Below are 18,400 nucleotides of genomic sequence, written 5' to 3' on the forward strand. Positions count from 1 at the left end.
ATTCTGCTCATGTTCTCCATGTATGGGTTTCACATTAAACCGGATAACTAGAAAAAGTCCATGGTTTACTGCAAGTGTCTGCATTTGCCTTTATTTAAACTGGCCAATATTAAGATTTTACAAAATATATATAGATTCGTTATTTTACGGCAAACACAAACGCAAACACAAACAAACACAAGTGCGTACGTACGTACTTTTGTGTGGTGTGTGATGTAATCTGCATGGAAGTTATAATAAATAACCAATATTACGTTACAGTGGATGGTTTAAATAGTTGTTAAAGAAAGTATGAGAACTAAATAGAGAATAGCAGATTTTACTGTACTGGTAACAATATCAAATCAAGTTTTTCTACACATAACTATTTTATGTCATGTAGTCTTTTTTTTTTTTATGTCTAATTACTTTAAAAAAGGTTTAGGACTGACTCTGAGGCTCCATGCACATGGCCATAATAGTTCAGTGCAGGAGCCGCTTATTTAGAGCTCAGGACTGAATTGAATCGCTGCCATGTTATAGCAAGAAAGCCTCTCCTGAAGTTTGCTTTGGAAAAGGCTATCCTAATTACATAGAATGGGATAGGATCTGATCTCATTTTCCCTTTAAATAAACACCTCTGGCACTAATGTGTAATCGGCCGTTTGCTTGAGCCCTTAAGCTGACTATACACTTCAGATAAAAGTCAGCATCTAATGTGTATGCAGCCCCCCCCCCCAACTCTTGGAGAAAGAAAAACATTCTTAGTTGGCTGAGACAATCGTGTATGTTTATGGTGGAGTTGGGCAAAATAGCCATCGACCGACAGATTTAGGAGGGTTAACAAAAAGTTGCTCTACAGTTGATCTAAACTGATAAAAAAAAACTATCAACCATTGGCTTCAATGATGAGTGATATAAATTATAATGGTAACAGCAAAAATTGGAGCCAATCTTAATAGGCTTTAAAAATAAATACATAGCTACACAGTAAAGCATCTTAGAGATGACCACCCAAAACTTCTCGGAGGGTTGTCGTCTCAAAGAAGAGGGCCATAAAGTATAATAAATTAATACAGAATTTTCATTAATTCTATCTTACCTTCATCTTGTGTAACACCAAGACATCCCATTAATTCATGGACAGACAAAGACTTGTCATTATTCATATCACAATATTCAACAAACTTTTTCACACATTTTTTAGGCTTTGATTTTTTTCGTAACAATCTCTTAAAAGGCTTGATTTCCTTCTTGCCAATGTCCCCATTTGAATTTTTATCAAGTTGCTTGAAGTACCAATGGACAACTCTTTCTTCCAAGGTATGGTTTGGATCTGGTTCTGAAACCCTAGTATTAATGAAGAACACAGAAAGAATGTGTAGTAATAATAATAATAATAAGCACTATAAATCCTAGGTGGTCTAAGGGTTATGCCTGTAGAAAATGATTAAAACATACAAAGACAACAGGCCAGCAACATTTTACATATACTACAAATGCATGGTGTGAATCATAGAAAGACACAAGAATGCAGGAGGCCAGTAGGCAGCAGAGCTAGCTTCCTACCACTAGAACGTACTCCTTTTATTAGTCCCCTCTTCTGTGTACCTCAACCATCTAATCACTAGTCTGTAATGCTACCATTTCTTGAGCACTAACTTTAATTTGACCACTATGGCAGTATCATATTCACACTGTGACAAAAAGGGCACGTGGCTAGGATGGTTTTGCGGGCCTGGCCATGGGACATATAACCACGGCGTGTGTTCACACTCCTCATACAGTTCTTTCTTCCCCATCTCCTAACATGCTTTATTTAAACAGCTTAATGGTAAAATTAACCATGTAATGTTTAGTTCCCTGCTTTTTATCCAGTACTACAATTTTAGCTGCTGCCTTCTGCATTTGAAGTTTTGAACTATGACAAATTATCTGGGAGCAGAGAGTTCTCAGTATTAGCACTATTATGTGCAGAAAATGCAGGGGGTGGGAAGTGCAGGAATCCTGTAAGGGGCAGCTTCGGCCAATAACTGCAGAGCAGGAAGTGATATCTAAGAGGGGATGTCATTTTGTCAACTTCTGTCTTGCCAAGTAACATGCAGCAGCTTTGTTATTGCCTTTATTTGCTATAGTGTACAGAGCACCTTGGAAACTGCGTTTGGCGGTACAGAGTGAAATAATTAACCCCTTAATGACCGCCGATAAGCCTTTTCACAGCGGTCATTAATGGGCTTTATTCTACAGCGCCGCATTATAATAAAGTAAACAGAGCAGGGAGCTGTCAAATCTCCCTGCTCTCAGCTGCCAGACGTAGCTGAAGGCTGGGGGCGTCCCTGCTATGCCGGGTGAGATCGATATAAGTATCAATCTCACCCGTTTAACCCCACAGATGCGGTGCTGAATAGCGTGCACCGCATCCGAGTGGTTTTGGAGAGAGGGAGCTCGCTCTCATCCCACTGACACCCGGCGATAAGATCGCCGAGTGTCTGTGTCTCCGATGGCAGCCGGGGGCCTAATAAAGGCCCCAAGTCTGCCTGTCGTGAATGTCTGCTAGGTCATGCCAGGCAGGCAGTAATACACTGCAATACAAAAGTATTGCAGTGTATTATAATAGCGATCGGAGGATCGCATAGTGAAGTCCCCTAGTGGGACTAGTATAAAAGTAAAAAAAAGTTGAATAAAGTTAATTTTAAAAAATGGGGGGCGTGTCACTATGGCTGTGACACTGTCCAATCAGATATGGACAGTGTTACATCAAAAGCGAGGAGAGAGACCCGCATGCTCTCTCACTCTTCAGCTTTGAAGATCAGTCTTCTGCCGAACTGGCAAGGGGTGTCTCTGCTACGGACAATGTAAGCGCTCCCCAACTCTTTTAACACTGTCCGTATTAGTGACACGCCCCCCTGCCATTTCGGCAGAAGACTGATCTTCAAAGCTGAAAAGTGAGAGAGCGCGCGCGCACGCACACTCTCTCTCCTCAGTCTTGCTGTAACACTGTCCATATGTGATTGGACAGTGTCACAGCCATAGTAACACGCCCCCTTGACAGTACACGCCCCGTTGACTGTTCAGGGGGTTATTTAAATATCGGGCACCAACTATAACGGCACCAATATCTAAATAACGGAGGGAGGTAGAATTTATTTTTAAAGTGCCCCAGAGTTTGTGCAGCCCTTCCCATTACATGCTGCACTCAGCTGCACATGTATGGGGAGGTGAAAGGTTATCTTTAAATTAATGCAGCTTTGTATTCTTAAACCTTACAAATTCTAAATTGTTATTCATTAAAGTATACTAGCCTTTTTGGAACACGCTACTATTCAAGGTTGTCTGTCCTTGGATAATGCACTACATAAAAAAAATACCAACCTTTATATATTCATAAACAAAATATGTATCAAAACATGACACTGTAATAGGGAGGAGACCTGAGAACACATTCTTAGGCCGAATTTAGACGGCCGTAGTATACGTCCGTGTGACGGCCATTAAAACAACGGCCGTTACACGGACGCATGTATTTCAATGGGGCTGATCACATGGCCGTTGTTTCAACGGACCGTTGAAAAATAGAACATGTCCTATTTTCTTCCGTTTTCACGGATCCCTCGATAGACTCAAGTCCATGGGGATCTGTGAAAACAGGTCCCGCACGGATGCAGCGTGGACAGGAAAAACTGTGAATTTGGCCTTATACATAGTAATATTACAAATTATGTGCTAAAAATGTAAATCCTACAGTACAATTCCAGGCATGTTAAGGCCTCTTAAACTTAAACAATTTAACTATGAATCACACTTTCTACTATGACTCCTCTGAAAACGGAAGGATTACCTCCATAGCTCAGAAAAAGTTTCTAATAATTCTCTAATGTCTTTCAAACAATGTCATAATTTTCATTAAGTGTTTGCTCTGAATTGTCTATTACTTACCTTTTTATTAATGCTTTCAAAGAAGCATTTCATAAGATTTACCTTCTCTCGTTCCAAGTAATAGCAGAAATGAATAAACAGCAGTGATGATGGATGGACACAAACTACCACTACCACACGATGTTTACTGTTGCATTAGTATACAACATAGTTAATTCTTTAGGGAATACATTAATACTTGCTACACAACTGGCGAGCATCCAGGATTTAATGTCTTATTTTAGCATCTTGACATAACTGTTCAGTAAAGCCATTAATATGACTTAAATTTTTGAAAACTTTATAATAAGTAGATTTCTACCTCACCTTTTCACTGGCAGCCATTTTAAAACATTAAGCCAGCTGGCGTGCACATGTTTTCTACCTTGACACAAAGGCTCTCACTCTTGAGAGGCTCGATAGAATGATTCTGTGTCTTGTAGGAAAAAAATAACTCCTTCTTGCACTGGGTCTGTATTTTTCCATTCTGTCAGGATTACTTTTAAGATCCACTTCCAAAGCCAAATGCTTTAGCCCTGTTTATCTGTGTGTCTTAGTGAGGTGCTACAGGTTTACTTTTGCACCAGCACATGACTTATGACTGTGTATGTGATTGTTAAAATATTTATTTAATAAATCAACACTTTAAATGAGAGATTTTTTTTTTCTGTTCGTGCGGATAACACTCCAGTATTTTTGGTCACTTAGTGTTGACAAAAACATCTTGTAATTGATATAACTCTTTTGTAGCAGATGCCAAGCTGTGGTAATAAATGGCATGTCCACCCTTATTCAACCCTTATCTATTTATTTCTCTTATTCTTAAGCGAAGAGAGCATTCTGTAAGACAAGCTTTGTTTTAATATTGTATCATTTCCTATTCATAAAATGACAGATGTATATGTTTATTTGAACAAATCTAGTCACTATCTTACCTGCTGGAAGACGATGTTAAGTCAGAAACCGCATGTACCATGTCGGTGGTTAATGCATCCAATACACTTGTAAGGAATTCATTCTTTTTTGCTCCAGGGCAACCTATAATAACATGATATAATACAGTATTAATAATAATTCTACAAGCATCTTTAGTATATATGACACATAGCATATAGTGCACAATATTTGAAAATGTAAAATTATCATGTTCTCCATGTATAAAGTTTGGTATGAAGTTTTAAATAAAAAATTTTAAAAAATTCTATTTGTATGAGCTTTTAAGTGACTACTTAAGCATGACAAAATGCTAGTTCGGCCGACAGCTATTTCTCCTTAAACCTTCATAGACATGCACCTACGAGCATGTATGTTTATTTCCATCAGTAGAGGGGGATAAGCCACAACAAGTCCCCTCTGGCAGCTAAATATTTCCTGTCGGGACAAAGGATCAGGCATGATGTCGTTTTCTGTAGAGAGTAGGGTTGCTACCAGTGCAATTGCTACAGGTCATTTAAAATTCTATAGCAAGGAACATCTGGAAAATCTGAGTAGAATTTTTAAATACAACATGGCAAATCTCAGTGAAACAAACTACAAGCTCTATTAGCACATTTTGATTTACTGTATCCATAAATTAAAAATTATTCAAGTTTGACCATGTGTTCAGACATTATGATTTAGTTAGAATAATTATATCACTGGCTTAGTTTTGGTTAGATTTATTTATACAGTATTGGAATCATGCATATTGTGCATTATATCAACAATTATACAATCAAACAATTACTATCAAACAATACGCAAAAAAAACAGCAGTAAAAAAAATGACAGAATTGTAAAAGTTAAAATAACAGCTTTTCAAAAATCGAATCTGGTTATAGATAATAATAATAACCATTGCCTCATTTACTTTATTATCAGCTTTCATCCTCATACATTTTTTGCATAAAAGGGTATACCTACATCTGGGATGCACACCTTTCTGTGGTCCAAGAGCTACATTGTCAGATAGTACTACTTTAATGGGCAGCAAGCTCTGAGTAGAAACCCTAAAGTTTAATAGTGTAGAGTGAGATACATAATCTGATAGCAGTGACAAATTCTTATTGTTTATGTGTCATACAGACCAGGGCCTTCACCTTAATTTGAAACCGATATGGTTACAAAGCAGTTTAAAAAAAGTAAAAACAAATGCTCAATTATCACATCAATGAGAGCACAAATAACTATGTTTCTGTAATGCGGGGGGTAGGGAAACGGACAAGTGAGTCCTAATCTACCCGCCACTCTGTCCCTGCCTACTTGCAACGACCCGTCCAGGTGACGGGGTACAACTGGGCGGCGGTCCCTACGCTCAGTAAGTGCAAGACAGACAAACAGACAAGGGTACACAAAGCTAAGGGAAAAGGGGCAGTTGCTCACGGTGTGAACGAGTGGTGAACGACCCGAGTCAAACCAGGAGAGAACGAGGTACCAAACGCAGAGCAGGAGAGTAGTCAGTAAGCCAGGATGGAGCAGGATCAAATAGTTATAAGCTGTAGCTGGGCCAGGAAACCACACGATAAGAATCACAAGCAAAGGAGGAACAGGAAAGGCAGGTATAAATAGACAGAGGGCGGGAGCTAGCTCCATCTGGCCAGGCTGTGATAGGCTCTCCCACTCCCAAGCCTGCCATCCTGAGTGGTGGAAGATGGAGTCAGTCTCAGAGACATAGACTCAGGTGCAGACTGATTACCTATGGGCGTATACACAGAAGTTGTGCCTGGCAGATCCTTTACAGTTTCCTTCTACTTACATTTCAGGAGAATAAAATAAAGTGAAGGTAAGAGTGACATTGTATTAAGCATCTTGATGCACATACCCTGAACAGCTCAAATATAGAAAGATGCTTTACCATAATCACATAGTGATTTTTTTTCTGGAAATAAAACGAGTGATTACAGAGACTTGGATTTTGTTTTTTACATTTTCTTCTCTATTCCAACAACTGTAATTTCAAATAACTTTATGGTAGTTTTATGACTGTTAGACATGTGCCCCAAGCTATCCATAAAAACTTTACAGAAAGTCATTATCTTTTAGATAACTGTTAGACCAACACACAATTTATTTATCATTTACAATTTGACATATATATTTTTTTTAAAAGACAAAGTATAGTTTCTAATTTGTATGGATTATATGGAACACATACAGACCAAGTTAAGAAGACCACACAAGCTGGTTGGAGGAATTGATTGTCAATCTTGGCATTCAGGACAGACATTCCATTGTAAAAACTGGAATGTAAAAAGTGAACTAAAATAATCATGACTAAACAAGACTAGACGGCTATGATAGTTTTCTTAGTGTATCCACTTTTATTGCCTTCCCAGTAAATTAACAAGCAATATTTTTTGTTTTTGTGAGTATAAAAACAATACAAAATATTAATACAAATTCTTTATAAATACCTATGATGACAACCAAGGTTACAAGCATTTGACGCCTTTTATTAATAGTTATAATTTTTTTCCTGTATGATCAACTTTGTCAATGACCAATGTTAAGTACCGTAGATGCCCGATGTACAATGAGAGCCTTAGAAAAAGGGCAGCACTGCTTCTAACAGTTCTATACACATAATGCCCTACCTTAAAAGAAAATGCAAAAGGATATGTGCACTAATGCAACTAGTTTTATATAGCCCCACTGCTTCTCAAATGCAAAGTGAGATAGTCTTGTTTTAAAACAAAAAAAAAATACTGCCGTTTTATGTATACAGCCACTATGCAGACCCATGTGTTTCCATCGTTAGAGAGAACAATGAAACTTTGCTTGTAATCTGATCCTGCAGTCATATTATATTTATTTGTCATTTGGTTCCTGTGGTTCTACTACTAGTATCGACTCCTGACCTGACTCCTAACTACGGTTTTAGCTCATCCTCTGGCCTGCTAATCCATTGACGCAAAAGTATCTGCAGACCTTGGATCCCAAAAGTGCTGCAATGTCTACACCCCTGCCAGTAAATGTCTAGAATCTTGCAGACCAAACCATGCAGCAAGGAAATTGCCAATATGAGATTGTCCGTACACTCCAGGGAATTACCGCTCATGTGGGCGTTTTACAATATCCGCAGCATCCATGCTCCAGCAAACAGCTGGGTTTACTACCCCTCCTGTGCCTGCCATCTCGGTACCGCTACTGCATCAACCTGCTCCTCCCCGGTTTAATAGTGGCCATAAGGACTGTTGTGATTTTATTAACCAGTGCACCATACATTTTGAACTTTGTCCACAGCAGTTCTACTGCGGCATACTCTCTATGGGAACATGGAAATCCAATGGTGTCCTCTCTGTCCGCCTTTCAGACTTCCTTTCGGAGGGTCTTCAAAGAACCTGGCCATACTTCTTCTGCTGCTTCAGCTCTTTGGCTCAAGCAAGGTTCCATTACATTTGGCCAGTATGCTGTCAAATTTCGTATCCTAGCATCTGAATGAGCCTGGAACAATGAAGCTCTGGTTGTGGCATTTTATGAAGATTTAACGGGCCATATCAAAGATGAACTTGCAGATTTAGACCTTCCTTCTGCATTGGACGATCTGATTTCCCTAGCTACAAGAGTGAGAATTCGGTTTCAGGAGAGATCTCAAGAAAAGATTCGCACTCAATGTTTCCCTCTGCTAGCTCCTATCCTCGATAACTTACCAGTCGCTGCTCCAGGTGAGCCAATGCAAGTGGGTCATACAGGGTTGTCAACAGAGGAAGGAAGACCCCATCTACTCTAGTCCTATGCCTCTATTGTGGACAAAAAGGTAATCTATGTATCAATTGTCTTGTTTATACCTCGCAGACTTAAAACATCAAGGCCTAGGAGAGAGAGCGGAGATCGTCTCGGGCCTGACATTTTCTTTCCCTCGTGAGTTTGAAAGCTGTTCAAGATGCCAATGTGGTCTTTCTGAACTCAGGCGCAGCTGGGAATTTTATTAAATATACTCTTGTCCAAGGACCTCAGATTCCTTTTGTCACTCAGAAAAATTCCTCCTTGGAATATGAAAATCAAAATAAATCCCTGGATCAACATTCCATCTCCAGAATCTAGTACTCATAGCTTGTAATATTATTTTTTTTTCAAGAAAGGCATCAAGGGCCTTCTTGAACTTGTTCAAAGAATTAACCACCAAAACATCCTGTGGCAGAAAGTTTCATAGTCTCAATGCTCTCACAGTAAAGAATCCCCGTCTGTGACGGTGGTGAAACCTTTTCTCACCCTAGATGTAGAGGATGCCCCTTCTCCTTGTTACTGGCCTAGGTGTTAAAAGATCATTAGAAAGATCTCTGTACTATCCAATTATATATTTGTACATTGTAATTAGATCGCCCCTAAGCCGTCTTTTTTCTAAACTGAATAGACCCAAGTTTGATAACCTTTCTTGGTACTGCAATCCGCCCATTCCCTTAATTACCTTGGTCGCACTTCTTTGCACCCGTTCTAGTTCAGCCATGTCCTTTTTATACACAGGTGCACAAAATTGTACACAATATTACCATACGTGGTCTGACTAGTGATTGGTAAAGATGGAAAACCTTACATTTATCCACATTAAACTTAATTTGCCATTTCTCTTCCCAAACCTCCAGCTTCCGCAAATCCCTCTGTAGTATTAAATTATCCTCCTCTGTGTTGATTACTTTACAGAGCTTAGTATCATCTGCAATTATACTCTGTAAACCCTCTATAAGGTCATAGTTTGTGTATTTTTATTTTTGAGGACATTGTCCCAGTTTATGCCCTTAACGTCATCCCTTAGCCCATGAAAACTGGCCTTTCTGAAGTCTAGTGTTTTTGAAGGTACTCTACCAAACATCTTATTAAAGGATACATGTAAACTTATTATGTGGTCACTATTACCTAGGTGACCCCAACCTGTACTTTGAAATCTTGTACGGCATTAAAATTAGGTCTAGAAGTGCCCCCCCCCCCCTTTCTTGGATCTTACACTAGTTGTGAAAGGTAATTGTGACTAATTATTGTAAAAAACTTTGTTTCCTTTGTTGGACCTGCAGGTTTCTGCCTCCCAGTTTATATCAGGGTAGTTAAAGTCCCCAATACTAATGACTCCATTATGGTTTGCTGACTCATCTATTTGCTTTATTAGTTGAATTTCTGTTGCTTCCATTGGACTTGGAGACATAACAAACCCCTATGAGTATTTTATTATTCTTTGTCCCTCCCCTTATTTCCATCCATAGGGACTAAACATGATCACGTCTCTCATAGATAACATCACGCAGGTTGGGCTTTAGGCAGGATTTTACATATAAGTATACCCCTTCCTCCTTTCTTATTAGTGTGATCATTTCTAAACAAACTGTAACCCTGCATATTAACAGCCCAGTCATAGCTATCATCCAGCCATGTCTCACTTATCCCCACTATGTCACAATTCTCCTCTAGCATTATCAAGTCTAATTCCTCAATCTTGTTATTGAGGCAGAGGCACCTTCTCTCCTCAAACCGTTCCAGTGCGGCTTCAAGTGGGGATCTGTTATGTCAAAGTAATCTCTTTTCCGGTTCTTCCACTCTTCCAGTCCCATGCTCCTGGTATTACCATGGTTCAGACTACACTCTCCCACCATTGATTTGACATCTGACCAAACTGGGGAATATTTTTTTTTGAAGCACTACCTTCATGGTCTAAATCGCAACCTGGAATTACTGCTCAGATCTGCTGCTCTATTTTTTAGCTTCCACCTCAATATCAAAACTTTGCCAACGTGTTTATTAAAAAGGTAGCCAGCACATTGTCCATATGATTGTGATAATCCGCTCCAAACTGGCCACAATCCTTCCAGGGATAGAGTGTGCAAGCTCTCTTTATCACAAAATGGGGGCGTTGTTAGACAATTTTTGAAGAGAATTTGGAGAAAGGGTTTATTCGGGAATCTTCTTCACCGTCCAAGGCTGGATTTAACTTTGTCAAGGAGAAGGATGAATCTTTTAGGTCATGTATTGATTCTCATGGTCTGAACAAGATCACTATGAAGAACTGATAGCCGCTACCATTGATATCAGAATTATTTGATAGTTTCAAGGGAGCTCATTATTTTATCAAGTTGAATATTCCTGAGGCTTACAATTTGATCCACATCATGGAGGGAGACGTGTGAAAAACCCCTTTCAACACTCGGGATGGGCACTATGAATACCTGGTGATGTAATTTGGTCCCTGAAATGCCCCTGCTGTTACCTAACAATTTGTGAATGACAGCTTATGGATGTTCAAAATCAGTATGTATGTTCTGTTCTACCCTAGACAACATCTTAATCTATTCTTTAAGATCTGAAAACGCATCATTCTCATGTTTGTTCTATATTACTCCAGCTTCATCAAAATTCCCTAACCTGTAAAAAGGCTTATACCCGGAATTGGCCAGTTTCTGTATTTTAAGCCTTCTGCCATCTCAAGACCTCTTTGGCGCTGGTTCTCCATCATCCTGATCTAGATAAGTTCTTTTTGGAGGCTGATGCTTCCTCAATCGAAGTCACAGCGGTTGTCTTCTAACCCTCTGAGAGTAAAAATCACATTCCAAGTAGCTTCTTCTCTATAAAGTTCTTCTCTGCTGAGAAAAAGTATCAGAGACCAAGAATTGCTGGTAGTAAAACCTGCCCTGGTGGAATTGCTCGAAGACTCAATGCGTGTCTAGCACGCTGAGCATTCCTCTTTTCACATTTTGATTTTATCTTGACTTATGTGGCCAACAAGGATCGTAGAGCCTATGCTCTTCCCACGGCCTTTAATCCGTCTGATTTACTACCTGAGGATTCGGCACATTTCACATACCGTTGAACCAAACTATATTCTGTCCGCTACCGATATTTCTACTGAAATTCCACCCAGGTGTTATGTTGGGCTCATGATTGTTCTCCTGACGAAGATTGCGAAACGCACATCGAAGTTCTTTGTGAGGTGACTTCTCCCAAGATTTCTCTGGACTTTCCTCAACCAATATCTCTGAACCTATGCTAATGTTTATAAGGATTATTGGTCCTTGGGCTGAGTTTACTCACAGCAACCATGTCACCAAGTCATCTGGTTAATCTCAATTTGAGACGGTCTACAGTTGAAGTCTGAATATTTATCTTCCAATCACGGAACAGCCCCGGGTATCTGCTGTTGTGGAGATTTGCAATAATTTTAAGGGCATCTGGATGGAGGTCCACAAGACTTTGCAAGCTGTGACTGCTAAGGCCAAAAGGGGTGCTAATAAGCACCAACACCTGGGTCCCAAAATAGTTTCAGGGGAGTGAGTCTCGCTGTCCATGAAGAATATGCAACGTAAAGTTAATACAGCACCGTGAAATACAGCACCAGAAAAGTTAATACACATGTCTACATTACATTTGCAAATGAGGTGGGTGAAGAAAAAACAATGTTTCATTGGGCTATTCCAGATAGTTAAACAGATTAACCAAGTTATTTTATGCTTTCCCCTTAAGTTGCCATCCATCTCCACAGATTTCCAATAGTTTCCACGCCTCTCATCTTCAACATCGGGTAATCAACAGGTTTTCTACGTAGGTCATCTGTCCGGTTCTTGAAATCCTCATCAAATTTCAAAGTTAAGCAAATCCTGGATTATAAGGAGTTTTGTAGGAAACTCTAATATTTAATTGAATGGAAGGGATATGGTCCTTTGGAGAAAAGTCGCCACGGTCCTCCTCTTTGACAGGGTCGGGTTGCCAGGTCAACCCACGCTCCTAGGTGGTGTCAATCCTGGCAGACTATCCGCTCTTTGCCTGAAGATCAAGATACAACCTTTGTTTGGCTTTTGTTCTATTGCTATTGGATTCTGCTATTAGTACTTGTTCCTGGATTATGCTTCAGTCTCACCTTTTGGATTTGTCGCTTGGGTCTTGTGGTTCTACTCTTGGTATCGACCCCTGGCCTGACTCCTGACAACGGTTCTGTCTCATCCTCCGGCTTGCTACTTCCTGACTGCTAATCTGTAGATCACCCCTGATTCTGACTCCGCTACAGCGCATCCAGCGCCAATCGATGACTATTCTGGGGACCGTGACCTGGGAATATGGGAAAGTCCATACCTACTGGTTAAGGGTGAAGGTAAAGTCCTTAGACTCAACACCTCAGTCTAGCCAACGCCAAACCCATTGCAGATTAGAGTATCTACTTCTCTGGTAATATTCGTAACACATCTTAAACTATTATAGGAGTAGTGCAACAAAAAAACAGTCGACAGATCCGTCGCATGACGAAAACCAACCGAACCCTACGGAACCCATTGACTTTAATGGGTTCTGTCGGGTTTCCATCACAGTGTATGTTATTTTGTTGAACAAAATAACACAGTATGCTACGCTATTTTGTCCAACAAAAATAACGGCATCTGCTGATCTCCTATGGAGCCTCTGACACAGATGTGGATGTGGAGCCTCTGACACAGATGTGAAATAGTAACCATAACATATAAAAACCAATCATAAAGGCAATATAAAACAGACATAATGCCAAAAATTAGGGATAATGCACAGACTTTGGCAATGTAAAAAAACTTGTAGCAATAGAAAAAAAATAGGGAGCCATACTATCCATTTAAAGCTACATTCACACCACAGTGAAAAATGGCTGTGTCATGGCTGTTTTTTTTAATCACACGGTCATTTTTAGAACAATGAAGTTCCATGGTTGTATTCACAAGTTTTTTTTAACGGCCCGTGAATACTGGCAGTCTAAAAATAGAATATGTTTTATTCTTGGCCGTTTTCACGGCCCGACGGCCGCATAGAGATTAATAGACCAGTTTTTAAAACCCTCAACCTTTGTGACGGCCATTAAAAACTGGCCCTCAAAAGAGGACTCCCCAGACACAGAGCTACCTTAAGCTCTGAGCCCGGAGAAGCCTTTGATGTCACTGTCCATATATGGACAGTGATGTCAGCCTTTCAACTATGTAGTCCCGGGCCAGAGCATCACAAGTGTTGCAGGCGCTCCTGCCGGGGATTCCAGGAAATCTGAAAGCTCCTAACATCACTGCCGCTCTGGCTGGGGATTCCGCTCTTAGAGGGAGGCCCTAACATCACTATCCATATATGGACAGTGACGTCCTTGGGCTTCTTCAGGAACACAATCCCTGGCCAAACATTGCTGACACTCTGGCTGAGGATTTCGCTCTTAGAGGAAGCCCCTGACATCAGTCCATATATGGACAATGATGTCAGCGGCTCCTCCAGGAGCAGAATCCATGACCTGAGCGTCGGCAACGCTCTGGCTGGAGATTCCACTCCTAGATGTGGCGCTATCTACAAGGGGGTATGGCACTATCTACAGGGGGTGTGGTGCTATCTACAGGGGGTGGTGTTATTCTCAAGGGGGTATGGCACGATCTGCATGGGCACTGTGGCACTATATGGGCACTATCTACAGGGGACACTGGTGATAACTACATGAGCACTGTGTGTGGCACTATCTACATGTACACTGTGGCACTATGTGGGCATTGGCAATTTTTTATGTGGGCACTATATATATGTTATATATGGTATATGTTACCACTGTGGCGCTATGTGGGCACTGTGGCGCTATCTACAGTGGGCACTGTGGCACTATGTGGGCATTGGAACTATCTATGTGGGTACTATCTACAGTGGGCACTGGCAGTATGTGGGTGCTGTCTCTATGTGGGCACTAGCACTATCTATGTGGGCACTGAGGCACTACCTACAGGGGCATTGCATCACTATCTACATGGGACTATCTACAGGGGTGTTTTAAGGGGGTTGGGACAAAAAACACTGACAAATGAAATCCATCGTTTTTTATTTTTAAGGGCCACGAAAAACAGATGGCAAACGGATGACAAACGGCCATTAAAAACGGTCAGATGGACTTGAAATGGATGAAAGTTTGGAGACACACTGATTCAAAAAGGACCATGAAAAGCTGACAGTTGATCAGTTTTTAACGGACATTATTTTCACTGTTGTGTGAGTATAGCCTAATAAAACAGGAATAGTGTCCAAATAAAGACATTCATAGTGCCTGCATAAATAAAACAGACATTATGACAATACAAAAATCAGCCATATGGGAGCCATAGAACTTGAATAATCATATTACTACCCTAATAACAAAAACACAGCTATATAGTCCATAATAATGTATACCAATCTACCTAGATCATATTCCTGTGCTGCTCGCTCTATTGACTGCTTGAATTCAATATCAATTTCTTGTACCAATCTATATTATCAGATATTAGGACAAGTGGATTTGCCGCAATATTTACTGCCCACTCCTGCTAAGCAGCTGAATACTGAGGAGAAATAAAGCTATACTAGGGGCGTTGCTAGGGTCTTTAAAGATCAGGGGCACAAGCCCAGAGACATATATTTAAATTTTTACATAAAAACTGTTTAATTTGTTAGAATATTGTGGACCGCTCTGCACATGAGCAATACCGCGTCCTGCTCTTATCCTCTTTACTACTCACGCGCAAGCTCAGTAGGGTCAGAGGGACGCCGATATGGCATCCTTTAAGTATACAGCGTGTGTCCATCAGGTGGTGAGTAATATCCTCTAGATGTCACATATAATTATTAATTTAATACTCCTATTAATTCACATCAGTGTATTTTTTTTTTAACATATATCGGAGATAGCATATCTATTAGACTAAGGCTGCTATAGCTACACCGCTGGATAGAATTGGATGCATTGTCTCAGTAGACAGCATTATACATGATAGGCTTAGATATAGTGCCCCAGCAGACCGTACATGATAGACTTAGATACAGGTACATGGCAGACAATATCATACTTGATAGGCTTAGATGCGGCGCCCCAGCAGACAGTATCATACATGATAGACTTAGAGCTCATTCAGACGAACATGAATCTCATCCGTGTGCTGTGCGTTGAAATAACGCACAGCACACAGACCTGTTGATTTCAATGGGGCTATTCACACATGCGTGAGTTTTCATGCAGCAAGTGTCTGTTGCGTGAAACTCACTGCATGTCCTATATTAGTGCGTTTTCACGCACCTAGTCACCCATTTAAGTCAATGGGTGCGTGAAAACCACGGGCGACATTCGTGTGCAGTCTGTGTTTCCCGCATCAATTATATTGAAAAAAACAAAAAAAGTGCTTGCAAGTGCGTGAAAAACATGCCACACGCAAGGCACACTGATGCAAAATGCAACGCACAACCAGATTTATGCACGTTTTTTACGCGCGTACATCTGTCATGCTCGTGTAAAATATTTTATTGAAATAAATACACACCCACACAACTCCCATTATCCATTTTAATGAGAATAAAAAAAGCTGTCATCGAAGTAGTCCTCGAATCCGACGTAGTCCAATGACCGAACCTGTAAACCTATACTGTATAAGAATACTGTCTGGTGGGGCCCTGTATCTAAGCCTAACGTGGAAGGCTTAGATACAGGGTCCATGTGTGATACTGTGTGTTAGACCCTGTATCTAAGCCTACCACAAGGCAGGCTTAGATACAAGACCCCCGCAGACCGTAACGTTACGCTTACCTCCTCCGGCTCCGGGTGCAGCGGATGTCCCGACACCATCTAGCGTCGTGACGTCATCCGCTGCGCACTGCGTCATGACGTCATGACGCGAGAAGACGTCGGGACTTCCGCTGCACTCGGGAAGGAAGGTATTTGTCGTTACTATAGTAACAGGGGCTAGTGTATTTTCACAATTGCGACCGCTGCGACCTGAATGTCAGTCGCCGGGGATCCAGGGCACCGGACCAAAGATACGGGGCTTGCATCCCGAAGGCCCGGTGCTAGCAACGCCCCTGATATATGCTTTGAAAGTGGTGCAGCAGCACAAAGTCAGGTGGGATAATCATGCCTCCACATTGCAGTTAGGGAAGCACACCGCATGTTCCCCTATTTTATGGATTGTGTTTCTCTTGGTACAGTAAACTTTTATATCCCAGTTTTACAAATTTGTTGACAATAATAACAGAATAATTATTCAAAATCTATCTTAAAACCCGGTGTTTTATGTATAGTTTAACATTTTATGTAGGATGAAGGTTAAACTTCTCTATAATGTCTACTTATAGGCGTTGTCAATGATTTGAATGGCATGGATGGTTTCTTCCAGAAACAGCTCCACATCTGTCCATGGTTTGTATCCAGTATTGCAGAGCAGCTCCGTTGAGGTTAATGAGGCTTAGTTGCAATACCACACACAACCTGAGGACAGGTGTGGCAATTTGAAAGAAAGCAGCCATGTTATTCTAATCCTGGACATTCCCTTTAATGTATTGGTATTGCAGGTGTAGGGCAGTTTCAGGACACTAGAGCACAAACGTGTTCTGTTTTACTGGCAACTAAAATAAATTGGCACATGGTCTTTTAAAGGAACAATAAACAAAGTCATAAATATTGCCAAGGTTCCACTAAAAACGTACAGCTGGATTTTTATTTTATACCTTTCTGTAGTTGGGTAATTTAACCTGCTAAGGTCAGTTAAAACAGATCAGTAAAATGTGCTCTTTCTCCAAAACGACAAGAATTAGCTGGCATCTGGTTTATTTTTACTTCAACAACCACAGAACACATAGGCAGAATAATAATATTCTTCACTTAGTTTTATATATATATTACCCAAAGACATGACTAAATGTTTAAAGTGAAGCTCTGCATCTAAACAACATTTTCCCAAAATGTGGAGTATAAAAAGTAAGGCTTTATTAGTATATTGTTAAAAACAAGCTGCCCTTATTTTGTTCTTATTATTACATTTTTGTATATGGAGTTGACCATAAAATAAATACCGGTATTCATGCTGGTATTCTGATGCCAGAAAAAGAAAATAAGGGGTATGATTATTCGTTTCCATGGAGTAAGTACTCCTAATTTCCCAAAGCGATGCATAGAGAACATGAGATACAGTAGAGATAGTTGTTGGTTCCTGAGAAACAGGACAGGGTTAGTAAGTTTACTAGATGGAGGTAAATCCTAATTCGTATCACATTTGTGCCCTATGTTTATTGTGTGCGTTGGGAAAGCTCCCGACGTGCAAGGTGTCCATAAGGCTCCATTAGGCTGGATTCAAATCTGCATTCATTTTTCTATTTTTCTGTTCCATCTTAGAAACAAAACACCGGAAGTTTCGGATCCATCCACAGGATATGATCGGTGGGGGTCCAACACCCGGACCCTGCACAGATGAGCCGGTCCGACACCCAGACCCCATCGCTCCGGTCACGGAATAGCGGCCGGGCTGCAGTACTGCAGATCTGCTCCTATTCAAGTGAATAGAGCAGAGCAGCAGTTCTGAAGAACGGCCGCTATGATGTGGTTGGAGCTATTCAGCTCCAACTACTGCATACTCGTATTGACCCGCAGAATGAAGTTAACATGTAATTTATGGCACACAGTGAATTCCAAAAACAAAAATACAATAAAAAACAATTCTAGAATTGCTTGTTTTTAGTAATTTCCTCTTCCAAAAAAATGAAATAAAAAGTGATGAAAAAGTCGTATGTGTCCCAAAATGGTACCAATAAATTTTACAGCTTGTCGCAC

The 18,400-nt window shown here is 40.5% G+C and overlaps 1 protein-coding gene across 2 annotated transcripts in view; it reads right to left on the reverse strand.

The window, feature by feature from the left end:
• SMOC2 (SPARC related modular calcium binding 2) overlaps positions 1–18,400 on the reverse strand; it is a 326,181-nt gene that overhangs the window by 20,411 nt on the left and 287,370 nt on the right. For both annotated transcript variants that reach the window (XM_075862596.1, XM_075862597.1), the window contains 2 exons: positions 4,830–4,932; positions 1,082–1,329 (listed from right to left, as the gene is read on the reverse strand). In XM_075862596.1, coding sequence (XP_075718711.1) covers positions 1,082–1,329; positions 4,830–4,932 — 351 coding nt within the window. The remainder of the gene's footprint in view (positions 1–1,081; positions 1,330–4,829; positions 4,933–18,400) is intronic.

The sequence above is a fragment of the Rhinoderma darwinii genome, chromosome 4 (genome assembly GCF_050947455.1).
Source record: "Rhinoderma darwinii isolate aRhiDar2 chromosome 4, aRhiDar2.hap1, whole genome shotgun sequence".
Taxonomy (NCBI): Eukaryota; Metazoa; Chordata; class Amphibia; order Anura; family Rhinodermatidae; genus Rhinoderma; species Rhinoderma darwinii.